The sequence below is a fragment of the Melanotaenia boesemani genome, chromosome 6 (genome assembly GCF_017639745.1).
Source record: "Melanotaenia boesemani isolate fMelBoe1 chromosome 6, fMelBoe1.pri, whole genome shotgun sequence".
NCBI lineage: Eukaryota > Metazoa > Chordata > Actinopteri > Atheriniformes > Melanotaeniidae > Melanotaenia > Melanotaenia boesemani.
Window position 1 is genome coordinate 28,395,848 of NC_055687.1, and position 16,809 is coordinate 28,412,656.

At 37.3% G+C, this 16,809-nt stretch overlaps 2 protein-coding genes across 5 annotated transcripts; both read left to right on the forward strand.

Moving 5' to 3' along the window:
* The first annotated feature begins 28 nt into the window (after positions 1-28).
* On the forward strand, positions 29-4,430 carry LOC121642272 (macrophage mannose receptor 1-like). 3 transcript variants are annotated; one of them, XM_041988898.1, is made up of 7 exons: positions 29-366; positions 553-620; positions 787-820; positions 1,561-1,623; positions 2,007-2,298; positions 2,626-2,768; positions 3,359-4,430. In XM_041988898.1, exons 2-7 carry the CDS (start codon positions 618-620, stop codon positions 3,706-3,708), a joined length of 885 nt encoding a protein of 294 aa, XP_041844832.1. In that variant the 5' UTR covers positions 29-366; positions 553-617; the 3' UTR covers positions 3,709-4,430. The 3 variants fall into 3 exon arrangements, with proteins under 3 accessions (XP_041844832.1, XP_041844831.1, XP_041844833.1); XM_041988897.1 differs by having other exon boundaries at positions 29-620; XM_041988899.1 differs by having other exon boundaries at positions 29-620; positions 2,719-2,768.
* A 206-nt stretch (positions 4,431-4,636) lies between these two features.
* Positions 4,637-9,510, forward strand: zgc:101716 (uncharacterized protein LOC492784 homolog). Of its 2 annotated transcripts, none has more exons than XM_041988895.1 (8): positions 4,637-4,897; positions 5,869-5,970; positions 7,464-7,607; positions 7,841-7,891; positions 7,999-8,143; positions 8,571-8,676; positions 9,014-9,146; positions 9,232-9,510. In XM_041988895.1, exons 1-8 carry the CDS (start codon positions 4,793-4,795, stop codon positions 9,385-9,387), a joined length of 942 nt encoding a protein of 313 aa, XP_041844829.1. In that variant the 5' UTR covers positions 4,637-4,792; the 3' UTR covers positions 9,388-9,510. The 2 variants fall into 2 exon arrangements, with proteins under 2 accessions (XP_041844829.1, XP_041844830.1); XM_041988896.1 differs by having other exon boundaries at positions 8,574-8,676.
* Positions 9,511-16,809: the final 7,299 nt, after the last annotated feature.

Consider the following 16,809-nt stretch of genomic DNA (forward strand, 5'->3'; position numbering starts at 1 on the left):
CATGTTACATTATTTTAAAAAAAACTCTACCAGGAAAAGGTGATCTGAACTAAATGTGAAGTAAGAGTTGAAAATTCACCATGTCTGTTTAAAACCCAGCTAAACGTGTTTATTCTAATTGTGTTAATTAGTTATAAGGGTGTTTTGTTGCCATGGTCACACAATTTTGGGTTAACTGTGATGTAAAAAGCAGTGCAGTATCACATGTTAACACCTGAATTAGTTTCAGGATACAGTCCAAAAACCAGTCTGCTGAAATGTCACTGAAAGCCTAAAGGTTTTGTTTTTGTTTGTTTTGTTTGTTTGTCTTTTTTCTGCACAGAGTGAATAGAGCTGTTACTGAAAAGCTACCGCTGCTCAAACAAAGTAAGAGGAAATGAAAGGAATATTTGCATGTGTTGGAGAGCTGATGAATAAGTTTGGATGTGTGCACATGTTTGGATATTTACACATGCAAATAAAATGCAAAAGGCTTTAGATTAAATAACTGCTTTGACTCTAAAGTAGAAAATGTGATGGTAATCTATTCTTACTTATCTAATCTAATCTAAGAGCTATAAGAATGCAGTTTTTGTTGGGAGAAGCATCATGTGAACTTTAGAAGAAGAAAACCTGCCATGGTGAGTGAAGTCAGCTTAATCTGAATTATTCATTTTAATCGTCTAGACATTCCTGTTTTTTATTTTATTTATGTGTTTTTTGTAGACAAGGATGTCTCTGTGCAGTGATTTTTTTCTATTCTGCATTTATTTTTACATTCATTTATATTATTGTTCTTCACCATAGATGCTGTGGAGACTGTTGTTCATCGTTGTCATTGGTAAGTTGCTTGTTTTGGTTCACATGAAAGTATGTCCTGTGTAGCACATTTATGCTTTACATGATGATTACAAAGAATAAAAATGATGACAATAAAATAGTTAAGTCTAGTTTTACTGCAAGATGGTCCAGAACAGAGAAAAATAATGTTATTTGTAAAGATTTTTTAAGATGCATTGAAGGGTGAAAGTTCAGGGCTGGAAATTCTGTGTTTATATTGCAGTCCATTATGAGAGCTGGCAATGACTTTTTATTTAAAATCATTAAAGCCCCAGGAATAATAATTTGACAATAAATATGTGTGTCTGCAGCCAGCTGGTAATTATGGAAATAAGTGGCAGTGCAGTCATGTTGCAGATATCAGAAGACCTGTCCAAGGCACACCTTTACAAATTATTATAGCAATGGAAGATAGACCTTAGATTAAACTAGGAAATTCATATTACATATAAACAGCACATAATTAAAAAAATAATGGATCGGTGAAATAAAATAGTTCTCAATAAACAACACTAAAAGAAATGACAGCATTTGAAATACAAAAAAAGAGTAAAGCGAAACACTGAAGGTTTTGTAGTCAAATAAATCTTTATTAAGACTTTTTAAAGCACACCTAATAATGTGTTCATTGACTTTTTGTTATTTATTTTTGCTTTAAATAAATCCTTAAATGTGTCTTAAGGATCTAGTGTAAAGAATGTTAAATATAAGTGATTTAGATTTTGTCTGTGTTCTCTTTAGGTGCAACCGTTGGGATCCTCAGTGAAAAACACTATTGCCAGGAGCCACAGGGGAGAGAGCCAGGTTAAAAAAAAAAAAAGTGTGAGATGTGTCAGATTAAACTCAGTTTTACAAAGTTTAAAAGCAACCTTGGTTACTAAATAAAAGAAGAGCTTTGATTTGATGAATTAGTAAAAAACTTTCATTTCTGCTTAATATCTGACTTGTTGCTAACAGTAAAAATGACAATAAAGTTTAGCCTGAATTCATAATGTGCTTATTTAATTTTTACTCATATTGTTAAAGCTAGTCCGTTTAAGACCCAACCCCCTACCCAACACACACACACACACACACACCCCTAAAAAGATCCAAATGACACTCCGGTACAGTAATGTTAAAATTAAGATTATAAATGTATTATGTAAGCGCCAAAATACTGATATACTGTGATTTTGTCTTTTCAGTTACAGCTAAATGCAACGCAGGAAACGTGATTCTGACCAAGAAAACCTCGTCTCAGTCATCTACTTTTACAGGAAATGGGATCACATACAGTTCTGACAGAGCTGTTGATGGAAATTACGACAAATGTTCTATCACCGATAATAAACAGTCATGGTGGAAAATTGATCTGCGGGGCATTTACAACATTTCCTGTATCTCTATATTCAACATAAATGCAACTCATGCAGATATAACCAATGCTTTGATCTACATTGGGAACTCGAGACGGAACAACGGCACCAACAACACCCTGTAAGAACCTCACATTACTCTGAATTGCTGGATTTCACATTTTCAGTCTTTGGGAGGTGGAAAACTTTTAAGATGTATCCGTGGTTGGCCTGTGTGACTGGCACATTAGTCACCAGCCCAGTAGCAATTTTTCATACTACCAGTGAAATGTACAGCTATTTCTTTTATTTTTTTTTATCATAAAACTGCAACTCATAAACTAGCAGTGCACAACTAACTATTATAGGTTTACTGCTTTCTTGACCTTTTCCAGTTTCCCATCCTCTTGCTCCTCTGGTTGTTTCTGTTTCTGTCTCCAAGTGTGTGTTCACTGGTCTTTCTTTACAGGGTTCAAACTATCAAAGCCTTTACAGTGTGCAAATCCAATGTCTATAATTTTACGCCATCAGTGGGACGCTACATCACTATGTTCTTTCCTAGAGACAAAGTTGCAGTTCTGTGTGAAGTGAACATCAACGGCACAATAAAAGGTGTGTTAAATGTTCTCAGCCACAAACGCACAACTTAGCAGATGCAAATTAATTTGGACAAAACATAACATAAACATCAGCATGACAGAAAGCTAAATCCAGGTGCATTAAATCATACTAGTACAATCCAGATGTTAAAATGAAAATATTTGTTTGGATATAAACTGACACCATATGACAGTGAGACTGCCCCTGTTATGAACGATTTATCAACAACTGACTACAGATGTCAGGGTTTGATGTGTTATGGATTCTGCTGTATGCATTTCCCCTAGTTTTATGACAAATAGTCATTTGTAAAAGTTTCAAAGATACTTCTGACATGTAAATCTAATAAAATCATTTGGATAATTTTAATATAGAGTTGCAGAGCTACACAGGAGGAGCCATGTTGTAACTTTCTGTTTCAGAGAAATCACCTGTTTTATGTTCTGTAAAGTGACAGAGAAGGATTAGAGAAATAAGAATACACTTTCTTAATCAAACTAAAACATTTGCTCTTGTTTTTTACTGGTTCTCTGGTATGGTAGTTTTTATATTTTTATTACATTTTAATATTTTTAAACTGTTATTTTTTTTCTCTCTTCAAGAATCACCTTTTATATTAATCAAGAAGAAAATGATTTGGGAAGATGCCCTGTACTACTGCAGAGACAATTACAAGGACCTGGCCTCCATCCTTGATGAAGAAGCGCAGGCCTTTGCTGAGCTGGAGGCTGAGAAGGCAGACACTGAGTATGTGTGGTTGGGCCTTCACTACACCTGCACCCTGCAGTTCTGGTTCTGGGTAGATAATCACGCTGTAGAGTTTGAGCGCTGGAATATAAGCAGTAAACAAGAAAACTGTGACATGAGTGGTGTCATGATGAAAAACGAGGAGCATTTCTGGCACACAAAGTCTGACTATGAAATGTATAATTTCATCTGTGCAAAAAAATAATCATTCTGTGGTTGTAATGCTGCCTATGTTCAGCAGTCATTTTGTTTTGTTTAACGATAATTTTCTTTTCAATATCTATTGAACATTTTGTAAAATGTCTTTTTTCCAGGTGTTTGTACCTAATTTTGGATTCTAAAAAATAAGTTGAGTTAGCTAAGATGTTTTTAATCCTCTTTATGAAAGTGTATGATCATCTGAAATCGGTATATTTCTGTCATCAAGTTGATGGTTCACATATTTTGGGTAATCTACATTTTATTTTCTCATATTTGGTAAATACTGTAAAGTCTGTTGAATACATGTTTGTAATCTGGTGCAGCTCTTTTGGACATTATCCTGGTTTGAGGTTTGGGACAGGTGTGAGAATTTGAACTTATGTAAAGCTGTTGATGGGGTAGGATTAAATAAGCTCTCTTCTTCCCAATCCTTTTTGAGCATTAAGGATTTGCATTTATTCTATTGAGTGAAATTGGACTGTCTGATGCTGTTGTACATTGGTGATTTGTGTTACAAGTGCTTGAAATAAAAAATTAATGAATGAATGGTAGGCTAAGAATGTTTGGCCATCTTACACATTGAAAATATTAATGATTTTCAGACTTTATTACTACTTCAAAGTGCATTTTTATTTAAAGATGAAAATAAACACAATATATGTTATTCAAATACAATATTTATGTATGCATATTTTGGACAGTTGTCCTAATAAAAAGGGTTGTTCTCTTAGCTTTAAGTGCTTTATTACATTTTGTTGTGTTATCTCTAAATATGAATGGATAACATGGAAATTAAGTTTATTAGTGTGGTAAGTAAGCTAAGTAACGTCAACACATCCATAAAATGTGTTTAAAATAATTTTATTTTATATAGATGGAGCTGATAAAGGAGGCGTATGTGTGCTGCATCCCTCACGCTTCCGTCGGAACCTTTCTGCCCGGAACTGTAGTTATTGTCACCGTTGTAGGCAGCGCAGTTTATGATGAAGGACTGTGAAGTCATGAGGACGTAAATAAGTAGGCTAGATATGTATTTAAACCTATTAACCCGTAAAAACTGAGGAACTGGCCATACTTTTTGGCTCCAGATGGAGATTTTAGGTAGCACGTTTGATGACTCGGTCTTTTCGGAAGCCAGAGACCGAGTGTGCGAGTCTCTGTCCTCATACAACGCCAAAGTGTGTGAACCAGAGGTGAGACTAACCAACAGTAAAAATGACACTTTAGTTTGTGTTCAACCAGTATAAGTTATTCCCGGGAGGAAAAAAATGTGTACAGCTAATGTTGTTTTCAAGAATTTAAAATAAACATCTTCCATATTGCTCAAATTAATTGTACTCTGACAGATGTAGGCTTAATGGTTTCTCCAGTACTTACACAGTGTTACCTGCTTTAATAGTGACCAGTTAGAGCAGAGACCATCAACTCCGGACCTCTTGAGCCAGTGTCCTGCACGTTTTTGATTCCCTTTTGCAACATCCCTGACTCAAATAATGGGTTCATTTCATTTTAATCACCCATAATGTGGAGCATATTCGCTATATTAACTGAAATTTTGTTTATATTTTCTATTCTTTTAGAAAAATAAAATAAGAGAATAAAATCGGGTACTTTTGCTTCATTTAGCAGAAAAAACACAAGATTCAGTGAAAGTTGTTACTCAGTAGATACTCAATTTTACATATGAAGTTACCAACAATTATATATGAATTTATTTTTAAGTTTAAAAGAAAGTTAATTGTGCATTGTCCAAATGTGTCACATCATCTTAACCTGATGAAGCTGCATACAAAATTAATCCCAAACCCCAAAGACAGAAAAAACAAGAAAATTAGGATATGATAAAGAAGAAAGAGTGCTGCCCCCTTCCCAGTTGTTATAATGTCTACTGTTTAAAAATGTGTTTTCTCTGTTGTATCTAGAACACTTTTACTAACTAGTCATTTCCGCAGAAACAGCTGTTTTGCACATTCTTAAGGACTTTCGTTGTTCATGTTGTGTCTTTCTGGATTCAATGCATGCTTTTAATTGATATATATAAAGAATAGTGCATTGTACACAAAAGTGGATGTTTTTCTCAGTCCAGGTAACTGAGCAGCAGCTTCAGGCAACTTTATGTTGTGTTTGAAAGTTATCTAGATCCTTTCTCCTCCTCTCCCTGCAGTGGTTTTGTGAAAGCAGTGCCCTTGATACCGAGGATTCTTTGGAGAAGCAGAAAGTGTACAAGTTTAGAGGTGACTTGGCTTTAAGACAAGGGAACTATCAGGTAATTAAAGCCCTTTTGATTGATCTGCTATCTCTCTAAATCATGAAATTAACAAATCACCAGTGACGCTGTCAAAAATAACTAGAAGAGGAAACTTAGTTTATAAGCTCCAGGAACTTACAGGCTATTTCAAATACAGTTTATTTTCTGTAAATAATATGGACACTGTTATGTCAATTTAGGTTCTTTGGGAATTAGTTCAAAAACTTAATTTGATGTCTGTCAAACTTTGTAAATGTAACTAAAGAAATTAGAGCAGACTACTAATAACAAAGTGACTAAATATACGATTTGAACTTGGTTCTTTGGTAAAGTGTCTGCCACCTGTAGATGCAACACTAGTCCATGCCTTCATTATTATTATTATTATTATTGATGATTTATTGATCATTGTTAAGTAGCTGGAAAAAAAATTACACAAACATTCCTCTGGAAAATTTAAAAGAACAGGACTGAAAATGGAAGAAAAAGCAGTAAATATACAGCTCTGGAAAAAAAAAAAAAGACCACTGCTTTTTATTCATAAATAGGCATCTTTACGTATTACTAGATAAATGTAATTCCAACACAAGCACATCTCATTCTGCTTTACCAGGACAACAAAACTACAGTCTGGCAGAGGGCAAAAACAACGTTGAAACAAAAGGAATGACTTAAAACTCGTCACTCAAAGCCATACGCTGACATCAAGTGACTGTCAAACACAGTGGCAAACCGAGAGTGAAGTGAAGTGCACAGCAAGGCTCCTGGAGGCAGGACTGAACTCATGCACAACTCATCTTAATCAGTGAGAAGCAAAGACTTCAGGCTGCGGTTTGAAAATGACCTCAGCCTGTGGTCATGTTATGAGTCCAGGTTTCAGCTTTGCCCAACACCTGGTTGTTTTATGGTTAGATGGAGACCCGGAGAAGCCTACAAGCCACAGTGTCTCACGCTGTTACATAAAGAGGAGGATCAGTGATGATCAGGGGGACTTCAGCAACACTGGAATCAGGCAGATGTGTCTTTGTTAAGGATGCATTAATAAAGACACACAGGATTACCCTGGAAAATCATATACAACCTTTACTCTTAGACTCTACTCCCCAATCCGGAGGATTACAGCAGGACAGTTCTCCAGGCCACACAGCCAGGGGAATCAAAGTCTGGATGGAAGATCACCACATCAAGAGCCTGTCATGGCTACCTCAATCTCCAGATCTGAACCCTGTTAAAAACCTCTGGAATGACATTAAAAGGAAGCTGGATGGTCACAAACCATCAAGCAAAGCTGAGCCGTTTGATTTTTTGCAGAAAGAGTAGCAGAAAGTTATCCAACAGCAGTTTGAGCAGTGGTCTCTTAATATTTTTTTTCTAGAGCTGTACACAGAAAAACTCAAAGAACTATGTTAGTCTTTTCTTTCTGTTTTATATGCCAGTCGTTCACTTTGAAATGCACAATATGGACATCTGATTTTCTTTCTGTGCCTCCTCTGTTATCTGTGTGGTTTCAGGGAGCCTTGGAGGCGTACAGCAGTTGCCTGCAGTGGATCGCCGACAACAACCTGAGCATCAGAAGAGACGTCCTGGAGGGAATGGCTCGATGCTGCACCAAACTGGGACTGAGACACAAGGCGCTGGACTTGGTTGATATACTGGTAAAGACGGTTCCCTAAAACTGCGTGTTATCACATTATTGTGCTGAAAAAAACAAGTTAATGTTGGAAACATCAGTAAGTAATAACAGAATGTGAACATACTCTACTATTATTTTTAGTCATTTTTGGTGAATGATTAGTTATTTTACTTATTTAGACTTAGTTATTAAACAAACACAGCAGCAAGGCATCCCTCTTAACACAACAGTGATATTTACACAACCTTTCTTCAGAGCAAAGAAGCATCCAACACCTGTCACCTGACCAGCCTCCTGCTCCTTAAGGTCAGATTTAGCCAGAAACCTCACATATTAACTTCCTTTTAAAAGGAAACTTCAGTTTCTTCAGGTGCTATAAACAGTATTTAACTGAGTTTTGACCTCTCCTAAAGGTCAGCATCTACCAGCATTTTGGGGCGGTAGGATCCCAGATGTCATGTCTGCAGCAGCTGTGTAGTTTGCTGCCCTTTAACCCCTGGCATTGGTTCAACCTGGGACAGACATGTTTGCAGCTGCTGGCCAGTAACACACACACGGGTAAGGTTAGCTTCCTCTCTTAACACCCCCACTGTTTGTTTACTGTACGATACTGTGCAAAAGCCTTACGCCACTCATATGTTCCATATTTTCCATCCAAGCATCCATACTTCTTGCTGTCTTTTTAAGTGGTCTTGAACACTTCTAAAATTAAATACTTCTCCAGTAAGGTCTGAAGAGTTTTCATTTTTTTCTTTAAAAGTTGTCTGTTTTTTACTTATTTTCCATTTTTGTTTTGTTTGTTTTTTTTAAATCCCTGCATTGATTGTATTTTTCTTGGTAATAGATAAGAGACTCAAGACTTCTGTGACACTGTAGATTGATTAAAATGTTTCATTCTTATAGTTAGATTAGCTTTTTTTAATGGGAAGTTGTTAAACACAAGGATTAAATGTAAATATGTCCTCTTTCTCTCTCATTTATTCAGCAGCTGAGCCTATGGTTGGAGAGACTAAGCAGCTGCAGGAAGAAACAGCAGAGCTCAGTGAGGACTGGCTCTGGCTCAAAGCTTCTGTCTGTTTTATCAGGACAAGGTACAGCTTATAAGTCCACTGTGTTTACATAGTGCATTACAGGAAACATCATTTTCCAGAAGCTGCAACTAGAAATCAAGTATATCATTTTGTTGTAGCTGAAAATTCCTTAAAAAACAGTTGTTCAATGTTCAGAACAGCTTTAAGGGTTAAATATCTAATCAGAGCCTATTTTTACTTAAGCAAGAAAGCTAAATCATTAAAGTATCTTATTACATTTTAAAAGGTTTCCCTCAGATCTGAAGTGTACACATAATCTGAGAGTCAAATAAATAAGATTCCAACTTGGGATGCTAAAAGTTTTGCTCATATGCAAAGACTGTTCTGCCTCCCACAGACTCCTGTTGGGAATCCTTCGGCAGCAGCAGTCCTCCTTTGTGTTGCAGCGCACTGAAAATGTCCTACAGAAGACAGAGGAGATGTTGCAGCAACTAAATCCTAAAGAAACAACACTGCAGGCGCTAACTGAGGTGACGACACACTTTTTTCTTTCGTGCCTTATCAAGGCTTGAATTCCAAGCAGTCTGTTGTCACGTCTCTTCCTCCATCTTCCAGGTGATGTCAGAGGACCTGATCCCAGAGAAGATGAGGGAGGACTACCAGGACGGGGAGAGTCTGGCCAGTGTGTGTTTGCAGAGCTTCAGAGAGCGCTGGTGGAACAAGATCTTACTAACAGGCCTATTACAGACTGATCGGGTAGAGAGTCCTTAGGACAGGATGTGACTGAAGACCTGAAAGATTTCAAACAAATATCAGCTTAAAGTGTTTCAAATCTTAAAGGTGTGTATGAATGTAGATATACACACATACACACATATAAAAGCAACATTCAGAGGTGTGAATTATAGTGTAACAGTATTTTTCTAAAGAACAGGGATTGAGAATGTGGTGATTGTACATGGACCAAGTCCGTTATTTCATACAGTGTGAGATGTAATGTGTCTGATTCTGTTCTGCCTTATAATAGAAAACAATGAGATTCATTTTATTTCTATTGTTTACATAAAATGTGACATATGCCTTAACATGTTCATGAAGCATGAAACAGTTTATTTTTACGACCTTGTGCATTATCATTAAATAACAGTGGCTGAAAATAAAACCTGTCATCACTTCTCTTGACAAGTATAGACAAGGAGCAGAGGTGTAACTACTGGACAACGATCTAAATAATGGACTTAAAGAAAGTATTCAATATCTTAATGAGTTCCTTTCTTATGCTCTAGTTAAATTTGGCTATACATAAACATTCTGCTGCACCTCCTAAAACAGGGTCAGTACGTTTTTCTTTATTAACTGTTATCAGTTTTAAGATATAAGAGCATCTTTCCTGTTTAACTTATTGTAAAGTGTTGGTTATATATGGAAAATGTGATTATTGACTGCTTATCTAGTTTACTTATTTTTAAATTTGACAGGGACAATACACAAAAAATGTTTAAATTAAAGACAAATACACCACCTGTGATGAATATAGGACTTTTAGTTGTGGCTGTTTTGTAAACCCTGTCCCTTTTACCTCTTCACTCACATATACACAAAACACTGATAACGCATCACAAAGGAAAACTAAGATAATCTTTTTTTTTTTTTTTTTTTTTTTAAAGATATTTCCTCCATTTTAACAATGAGGCCAAAGAGGTCTTTAGTTTTGATGGGGCTGTTGTATAAAAGATTGCTTAGTTTTGTTGATTAAACATTTTTAATAAAATCCCAAAAGGAAGGTTTAAATTTCTGCAGGGAAATCAAATAACAGAGTTATCTGAAAGGCCTACATGTACAACTGAAGGACATTTAGGAGACAAGATGCAAGTAATTATGTGAGAAGAGTGGCATCTGCTGTCGGCATGCTGACTTACACATTGAATAGAAGCCAGACAAGTTTGGCGATTGTAAATTATAAATTTTTTTGTATAAAAAGTTAAAGTTTGCTCTGAAAAGTGTGAGATCAAAGCGGCTTGTCGCTGTCACGTGTCTGCCTCACATTTCCTTTTCTGGGAGAAGTGTATCTGGCATAACTTTGCAGCTCTTCGCAGCCCTTTTCCAGTTTCCCTGTCTGAAATTATCCTCGATTTGGTTTCTCCTCTGGCTCGAGTTGCCATGGAGATTTTTTCTGTGCAGTTAGTCTTCTCCAGATAAAGCTAAGAGCCAGCTTAAATTATTCTTTGCAGTTTTAAAACTCAGAGGGGTCTCACTTTACACAATTTGTCCATTCAGAGACATAATATTAAAAATGGTGGCACAAAAACAGCAGCTGGCATGTATGTGGACCCACATCAAGTAGAAATAAATGGCCTATTAGGGAATTCAAAAAGAGATAACAGTTATTTTAGTAAAGTGACTAGATGTCAATAAAATGTTCTGTCAATGATTTTTTTTTCTTTTTTGGGGGAGGGGGGTCAAACGTTGCACTTTAATCCACATTTTTATCTAGTCATGTGCTTTTTATTTAGTTAACTTCCATTAACTAAACCTGCAAAATGACTATTTTTTTCAGGTTAACTGTGATCATCACCAATGTCATAATAAAAGGGATTGGCTGCTACTGTGACCATAACGTTGTAGTTATATAAAAAGTGCAACTCTTCTTGTGAATACACCTGGTAAGCATCACTCTAGTTGTTGAGTTGATTTACAGCCTTTTCAAAGTGTATTTTATTAGAACACTCTATAAAATACCTGCACACAGATGTCTTTCTTACAAACAAAATGAGGGATCATGAAGAAGCTCTCACACTGAGGAAAGGCTTTTCTTGAGTGTTTCAGGACAGCTTAGAGTACCTTGGTCCAGTTTTTTAGCATCACATGGAACAAGGCTCTGCTTTAACCACCACTAAGATAATCTGTATTGTACTAGTTTTTTTTCTTGATAGGGGTTTTTTTTTTTATGATGAACTTATAAGTAAAGCCAAAATTCACTGATTCATTTCATATTTACTTTTGCTAAGCCTTGATTTATTGTAGTAAAAATATCAATAACAGAAATCACACAGCTGCAAGACAAACACTTTTTACTTTTACAAAGTTATATTTTACATTGATTTATAGTTGAAATTATTTTGTTACAATATGTACACCTTTAATGACATTTTTATGAAAGGTTTTACTTCCTGACAAGCCTCTTTATAAATTTTTCATGTCCACACTAAATAATCTGCAATCGATCTCTAAGTCTTTAGAAGACTTTAGTGGCTCTGGGACAGTCTGACAAGTCGTCATACATGAAGAAAACCTCGATTTCTTCTGTGAAAAATCTTATTTGTCTTAAAACATATTCAGAAACAAAAAATTCTTTACAAAACTGATTTAAAAAAACAGAATTAAAAAGCTTTTGGAAAGAATCACCTGGATAATAAAAGTCCCCAACACACTCATCTCTCTGGCACGTGGATGTTCTCACTTACGTATGTGCCAGATTACACAGGGGGGGGGGGTTGTTGTTCATCAACCTGAGCAGAAGTCTTTTTTAGCTAGTAGGTGATAACAGTGATGAAAAATCTTTTTACATTTAACTAAATGATTTTGTAAACTAAGAATGAAATGTCTCCACAGTGTTCAGATGTATGTTGTGTTTTGTTGAAGGTCTCCTCCTCTGAAGCTTGCTGTGTGTCTTTCAGTAATGCTCTTGCTTCTTCCCAGTGATGTATTCATGCTGCTCTGAGGGGTCCCCCAACCCTGTTGTCTTTTCTCCGTGGTGCCGCTGAAAGAGTTGAAGCGAGAAACAGCTCTGGGTCCTGCAGCCTGCTGATTTTGGGAGATCCGGTTTAGTCTTGGAGGACAGTTAACCTGCTGGTAGGTGATGGGTTGAAGATGCATCTTGGCTCTTGCACCTGGCAGAAACATCTTGGAGTCTGGCTGCAGCGGAGGGCTAAGATGAGCACCCATTCCTGCATGTGATGATTCTGAATTTGAGAATGCAGTGTTGAGGTGTGAGTGGAGCAGTGGATGGGAATGCTTCAGGGTCTGATCTTGTCTGCCTGGTTCTAGGAAGGAGAATTTGGCTTGAAGTCCAGATGTGTGTCCTCTGGAGCTGATAAAAGGTACCTGAGGGCTGTTTATTATACGTGTTTGCTGTGACATTGAAAACAGGACGTTGGGATTATCAGATGGAAGCTCTGACTTTGGTTGAAATTTAAGTGAGTAACTCCATTTTCCTCTTTGTGTGTCTTGGCCTGACACAAGCCCTAAAGGCTTTGTCACTGTGCTCTGCATTTGCTGAGATGCAAGTCTTTCACTACACACATCGGGGTGGTTGAGATTTGAATTCTTCATCAAAGCTGAGTAATAATTCAGAGTACTGTGGTGTCCATGTGTTGGGGAAGCAGCATGCATCAGATTTGGCTTCTGATCCCTCAGACTCTTTTCAAGTGTGGGAGTGATAGTAGTGTTTGCAAGCTGAGACTGAACATTTGAGAAAAATGTCTGACCGTGAGGGCTTGAGAGACTTTGGATCTGGTCTTGATTCTTCTTTAGAGACTGCAGATTTGACTCTGAAGCAAGCTGAGTGCTGACAGCTCCCACTGTGTGCTGTGGCGTTTCAACAGATACACTCTGCACCTCACACTCTGCTACTTGTTGAACTAAAGACTTTTGGAAAAGTGGTGTAGGTTTTCTTTCTGCGTGTGAGCCAATACCTGCTTTCTGCTCAGACTGGTTACAACCTTCTCTGCCCTCAATCTCTGGGCTCTGTGGGTCACAGAAAACTCTCATTTTTGTATTTGTTTCAGCATTTTCAGCCTCTTGATTCCAACTCCAAAGTGACATCATATTTGCCTGGTTGGATTTCTTCATACTAACAGCACAGTTGGTGTTCTGAGTTTTGTGTGATGTAGAGTAAAGACATAGAGTCTGTGGCAGAGTGATGAAAGACACAAAGCCGGCGACCGGCTTAGAGCTGGAGTGGAGTCTGTGGAACTCCTGAAGGAAAGGTGTGACTGAGCTGCCCTTTATGAGAACAGCAATGCTCCGATGGACCTGCCATGACAGCCAGGTGAAACTAAAGTTGAGAACACACAGGTACATATATTCAGTAGTCAGAAAACAGAACTAAAAAGACAAAGAGATGCAAGTTTGAAGATGCAAAGTTTGAAGGTTTTACGTATCAGGACATAATAAAAGAAATGTGCTCTTCACCCGAGTTTAAAATACAAGCTCAGATGAACAACACATGTAATTAATATTAAATGATTTAATAACTACATGGGGCCCAAGGGTCTGTAGAGATTAGAGATCACATGGAAAAGCTCCTCCCAAGTAATCAATTATCTAAGACAATGGGGAAAAAAACAATACTGTACATCTGTATGTTGACAATGACAGTGTGTCCGACTCTATTAAATACTGAAGATCTTGTTCGACTTTTGTTTAGAAGCATCTTCATGTGAGAAGTGCAGAAGATATTAGGCTACTTAACCTTCAGTAATTGTGCTAAAACTTATTACTTTTGCAGATTTGGAACTAACATTATTATTAATATTTTGTTAGTCAATTCATCTCTGAACCTTAGATTTACTTGCAGTTTTCTACTAAACTAAGTGTTTGGCATATCATCATCAACATGTCTGTTCCTGTTCACAACAGTCTTATAAAATATTTTGAAACTAAAATGACTGGACAATTATTTGAGACTGAACATGCACATATCCAAAGTCAGAAAACCCGAGTGGATGACCAGTGCCGCAGCACAGCTTAGTAGGACCTTCATTGTTAAGGTTAGTTCACGTGAAGATGATTTTAAACCTGCTCTGTAGTTCCGATCCCAGATCTTGTGACTCCAAATTACCTCTGTGTTTGACAGCTGGTATGTGGTAATTGAGCTGATTTGCTGAGTTTGGTTTTTACCAGACATGGAGCTGTGCATTAAAGACAAACATCTCCACTTTGGTCCTGTGATTTTGAAGGACACTGTTCCTGAAGTCTTACAGTTTGCTCAGATGCAACTTTTGCAAACCTAAGTCATGCTGCCATGACCTTTTTCGATAAAAGAGGCTTCCTCGTGCAACCCTTCCAAACAAATCATACCTCTCCCATCTTTTTTCTAATGGTAACATTTAACATTCTATCTGAGGCCTGCAGACTGTGAGATCTAGCTCTGGGGTATTTTACAACTTCTCTTACAATTGCATCATTTAATTCATTTGGTCTTGAATATTTTCCACTTATGATTCCACATAAGTTTTCTCAAAGAAGAATTACGGATTCCAAATTATTTTGCAAAGGTTTTACATTATTTTCTAGATTGTTGAGCAGCAGCAGTTGCTTTTCTAAGCTGCGTTTCCTCCTTGGTGTTGCATTGACATTCTGAACGCTCCAAACCAGCAATTTACCGAAACATTTGTTTTTAAAGAGGAGATGACAGGACAATTGCCACTGAGCTATAAGTACCAAAAGTAACCTGGATTAGGCCCAGACATGTCTGCACTCTGGGGGGTGTACTTGTGTTTTGGCTTTGTGTTGTTAAAGGATGTTATTAAGGATGTAGAGTATTTTTGTCAATTTGAGATTGGATTTACTTAACCTTTAAAACCTGTTAACGGCCAAAAGAAGTTTTATTACATCCTGATACATTAAACCTTTGAAAGTGTGTTATTTTGTCATGCAACTGTGTTAGATATACCGATAAAATAATATTTAATAAATATGTTCTTACACAAAGTGGGTCGTATGTAAATTTACGTGTTAGTACCTGTATGACCCGGTCAGTACCTCCATCCAGTCAATGATGATAAAACTCTCAGCAATCTGACCTGTCAGCTTCCTGCCCGTCTTTGCACAATACGTCCGTCCATGGACGCTTCGTACGGACAGCTTCTGCACACACGACACACAAATTATCTCGTTAATCCAATTTCTTTATTTTTGTCATGAGGAAACATGTTGGCCTGTTGTGCAGTGTTGCATTTACAGAAATCCCCTGGATTTCAATGCACAGGTTGTTTATTCATCACAATTATGCAAAAAAGGGAAATGAAAATACTCACAGGGAAGTTTTTACTGTCGAGTTTGAGGTCCTGCCACATGCTAACAAACAGGTTCAGGTTGAGGTGGTCCAACAGCAGATGAACAGACACATTTCTCTTCCTGCTCGCCTCCAGAAGATCACAAAGCATTTCTGCATCAGTGAAGCTGTCCATCACTATGGCTACGGCCTAAACTCAGACACATACTGTCAGTCATCTGTTATAGAGGTTATAAAGGTGTTGCTAAAATTAACAAGCATCCATGTCATGCACTCTACATGTACTACAAACACATGAACGCACCTGATAACATACCATCTTAGCCTTTCTGATGAATTGTCTGACCAGGTCCTTCATGCCTGCTGCCCGGCTGTCAGAATAGAAGAAAACCTCAACGTTGGGATCCTCCATGACAGGATCAATCAATTTCATATCTGTTAGGACAAAGACATATTTCTTTTAAAAAAAGAAGCACCTAATAAGAATTTCCCAAATGAAGTAAACTGGCCCCACATATTTAATTGCTTCCATGAATTTTTTCCACTTCTTCAGCACCTCTTAGGCTGCTCTGGTCCAGCTGTTTTACAGTGTCTATAGACGCTGCAGAACACTGGGAGCTTGACTCGCAGCCAGCAGATAAACTTTCAAACTCTTTGTCCTCATCATCTGGTGCATCTGTATTATCTGCGTAAAGCACAAAGCTGTATAAATCTTTGATGAATAAAAAGCAGCTGTCAATATCATCAGTTTGATGCATGTTTTGTCCTCAAGTACAACAGGTTGAATTAAACAGATTATAGGAAAATTCTGATTATAAATATGTAAAGATGTAGAACCTGTGTTGACTTCTCTTCCATTTTCCAGGATGTAATTCTTCTCCGTGTTAGACAAAAAATCCACTTCTCCCTCTGCCTTTAACATCTCGTGGTATGCCTTCAAGCCCTGACTGAGCAAGCAGTCCACAGCAAGCCGGGTGCTCTCATTGTGGCTCAGGTCTAACCTGGGTCTGCTGGATATGAAGTCACAGTAAGAAAAAGAAGGGATGCGGAGGTCTTGAACCCGTCGCCTTACTTTCCCCAGAGGTTTAGAGCTCCTGGACCACAGTACAGTAAAACTGTTTGATGCATCCATGGTGGATGGACCTATTCTCTGGAAAAACAAAATGTAAAAAGCC

Bases quoted from the DNA above. Each gene is read 5' to 3' on its own strand.
- LOC121642272 (XM_041988897.1), top strand. The intron at 2,299-2,625 runs GTAAGAACCTCA...CTTTCTTTACAG, and splicing joins AACGGCACCAACAACACCCT to GGTTCAAACTATCAAAGCCT. The intron at 2,769-3,358 runs GTGTGTTAAATG...TCTCTCTTCAAG, and splicing joins CATCAACGGCACAATAAAAG to AATCACCTTTTATATTAATC.
- zgc:101716 (XM_041988895.1), top strand. From the start codon at position 4,793: ATGGAGATTTTAGGTAGCACGTTTGATGACTCGGTCTTTTCGGAAGCC. The intron at 5,971-7,463 runs GTAATTAAAGCC...GTGTGGTTTCAG, and splicing joins TAAGACAAGGGAACTATCAG to GGAGCCTTGGAGGCGTACAG. The intron at 9,147-9,231 runs GTGACGACACAC...TCCATCTTCCAG, and splicing joins CACTGCAGGCGCTAACTGAG to GTGATGTCAGAGGACCTGAT.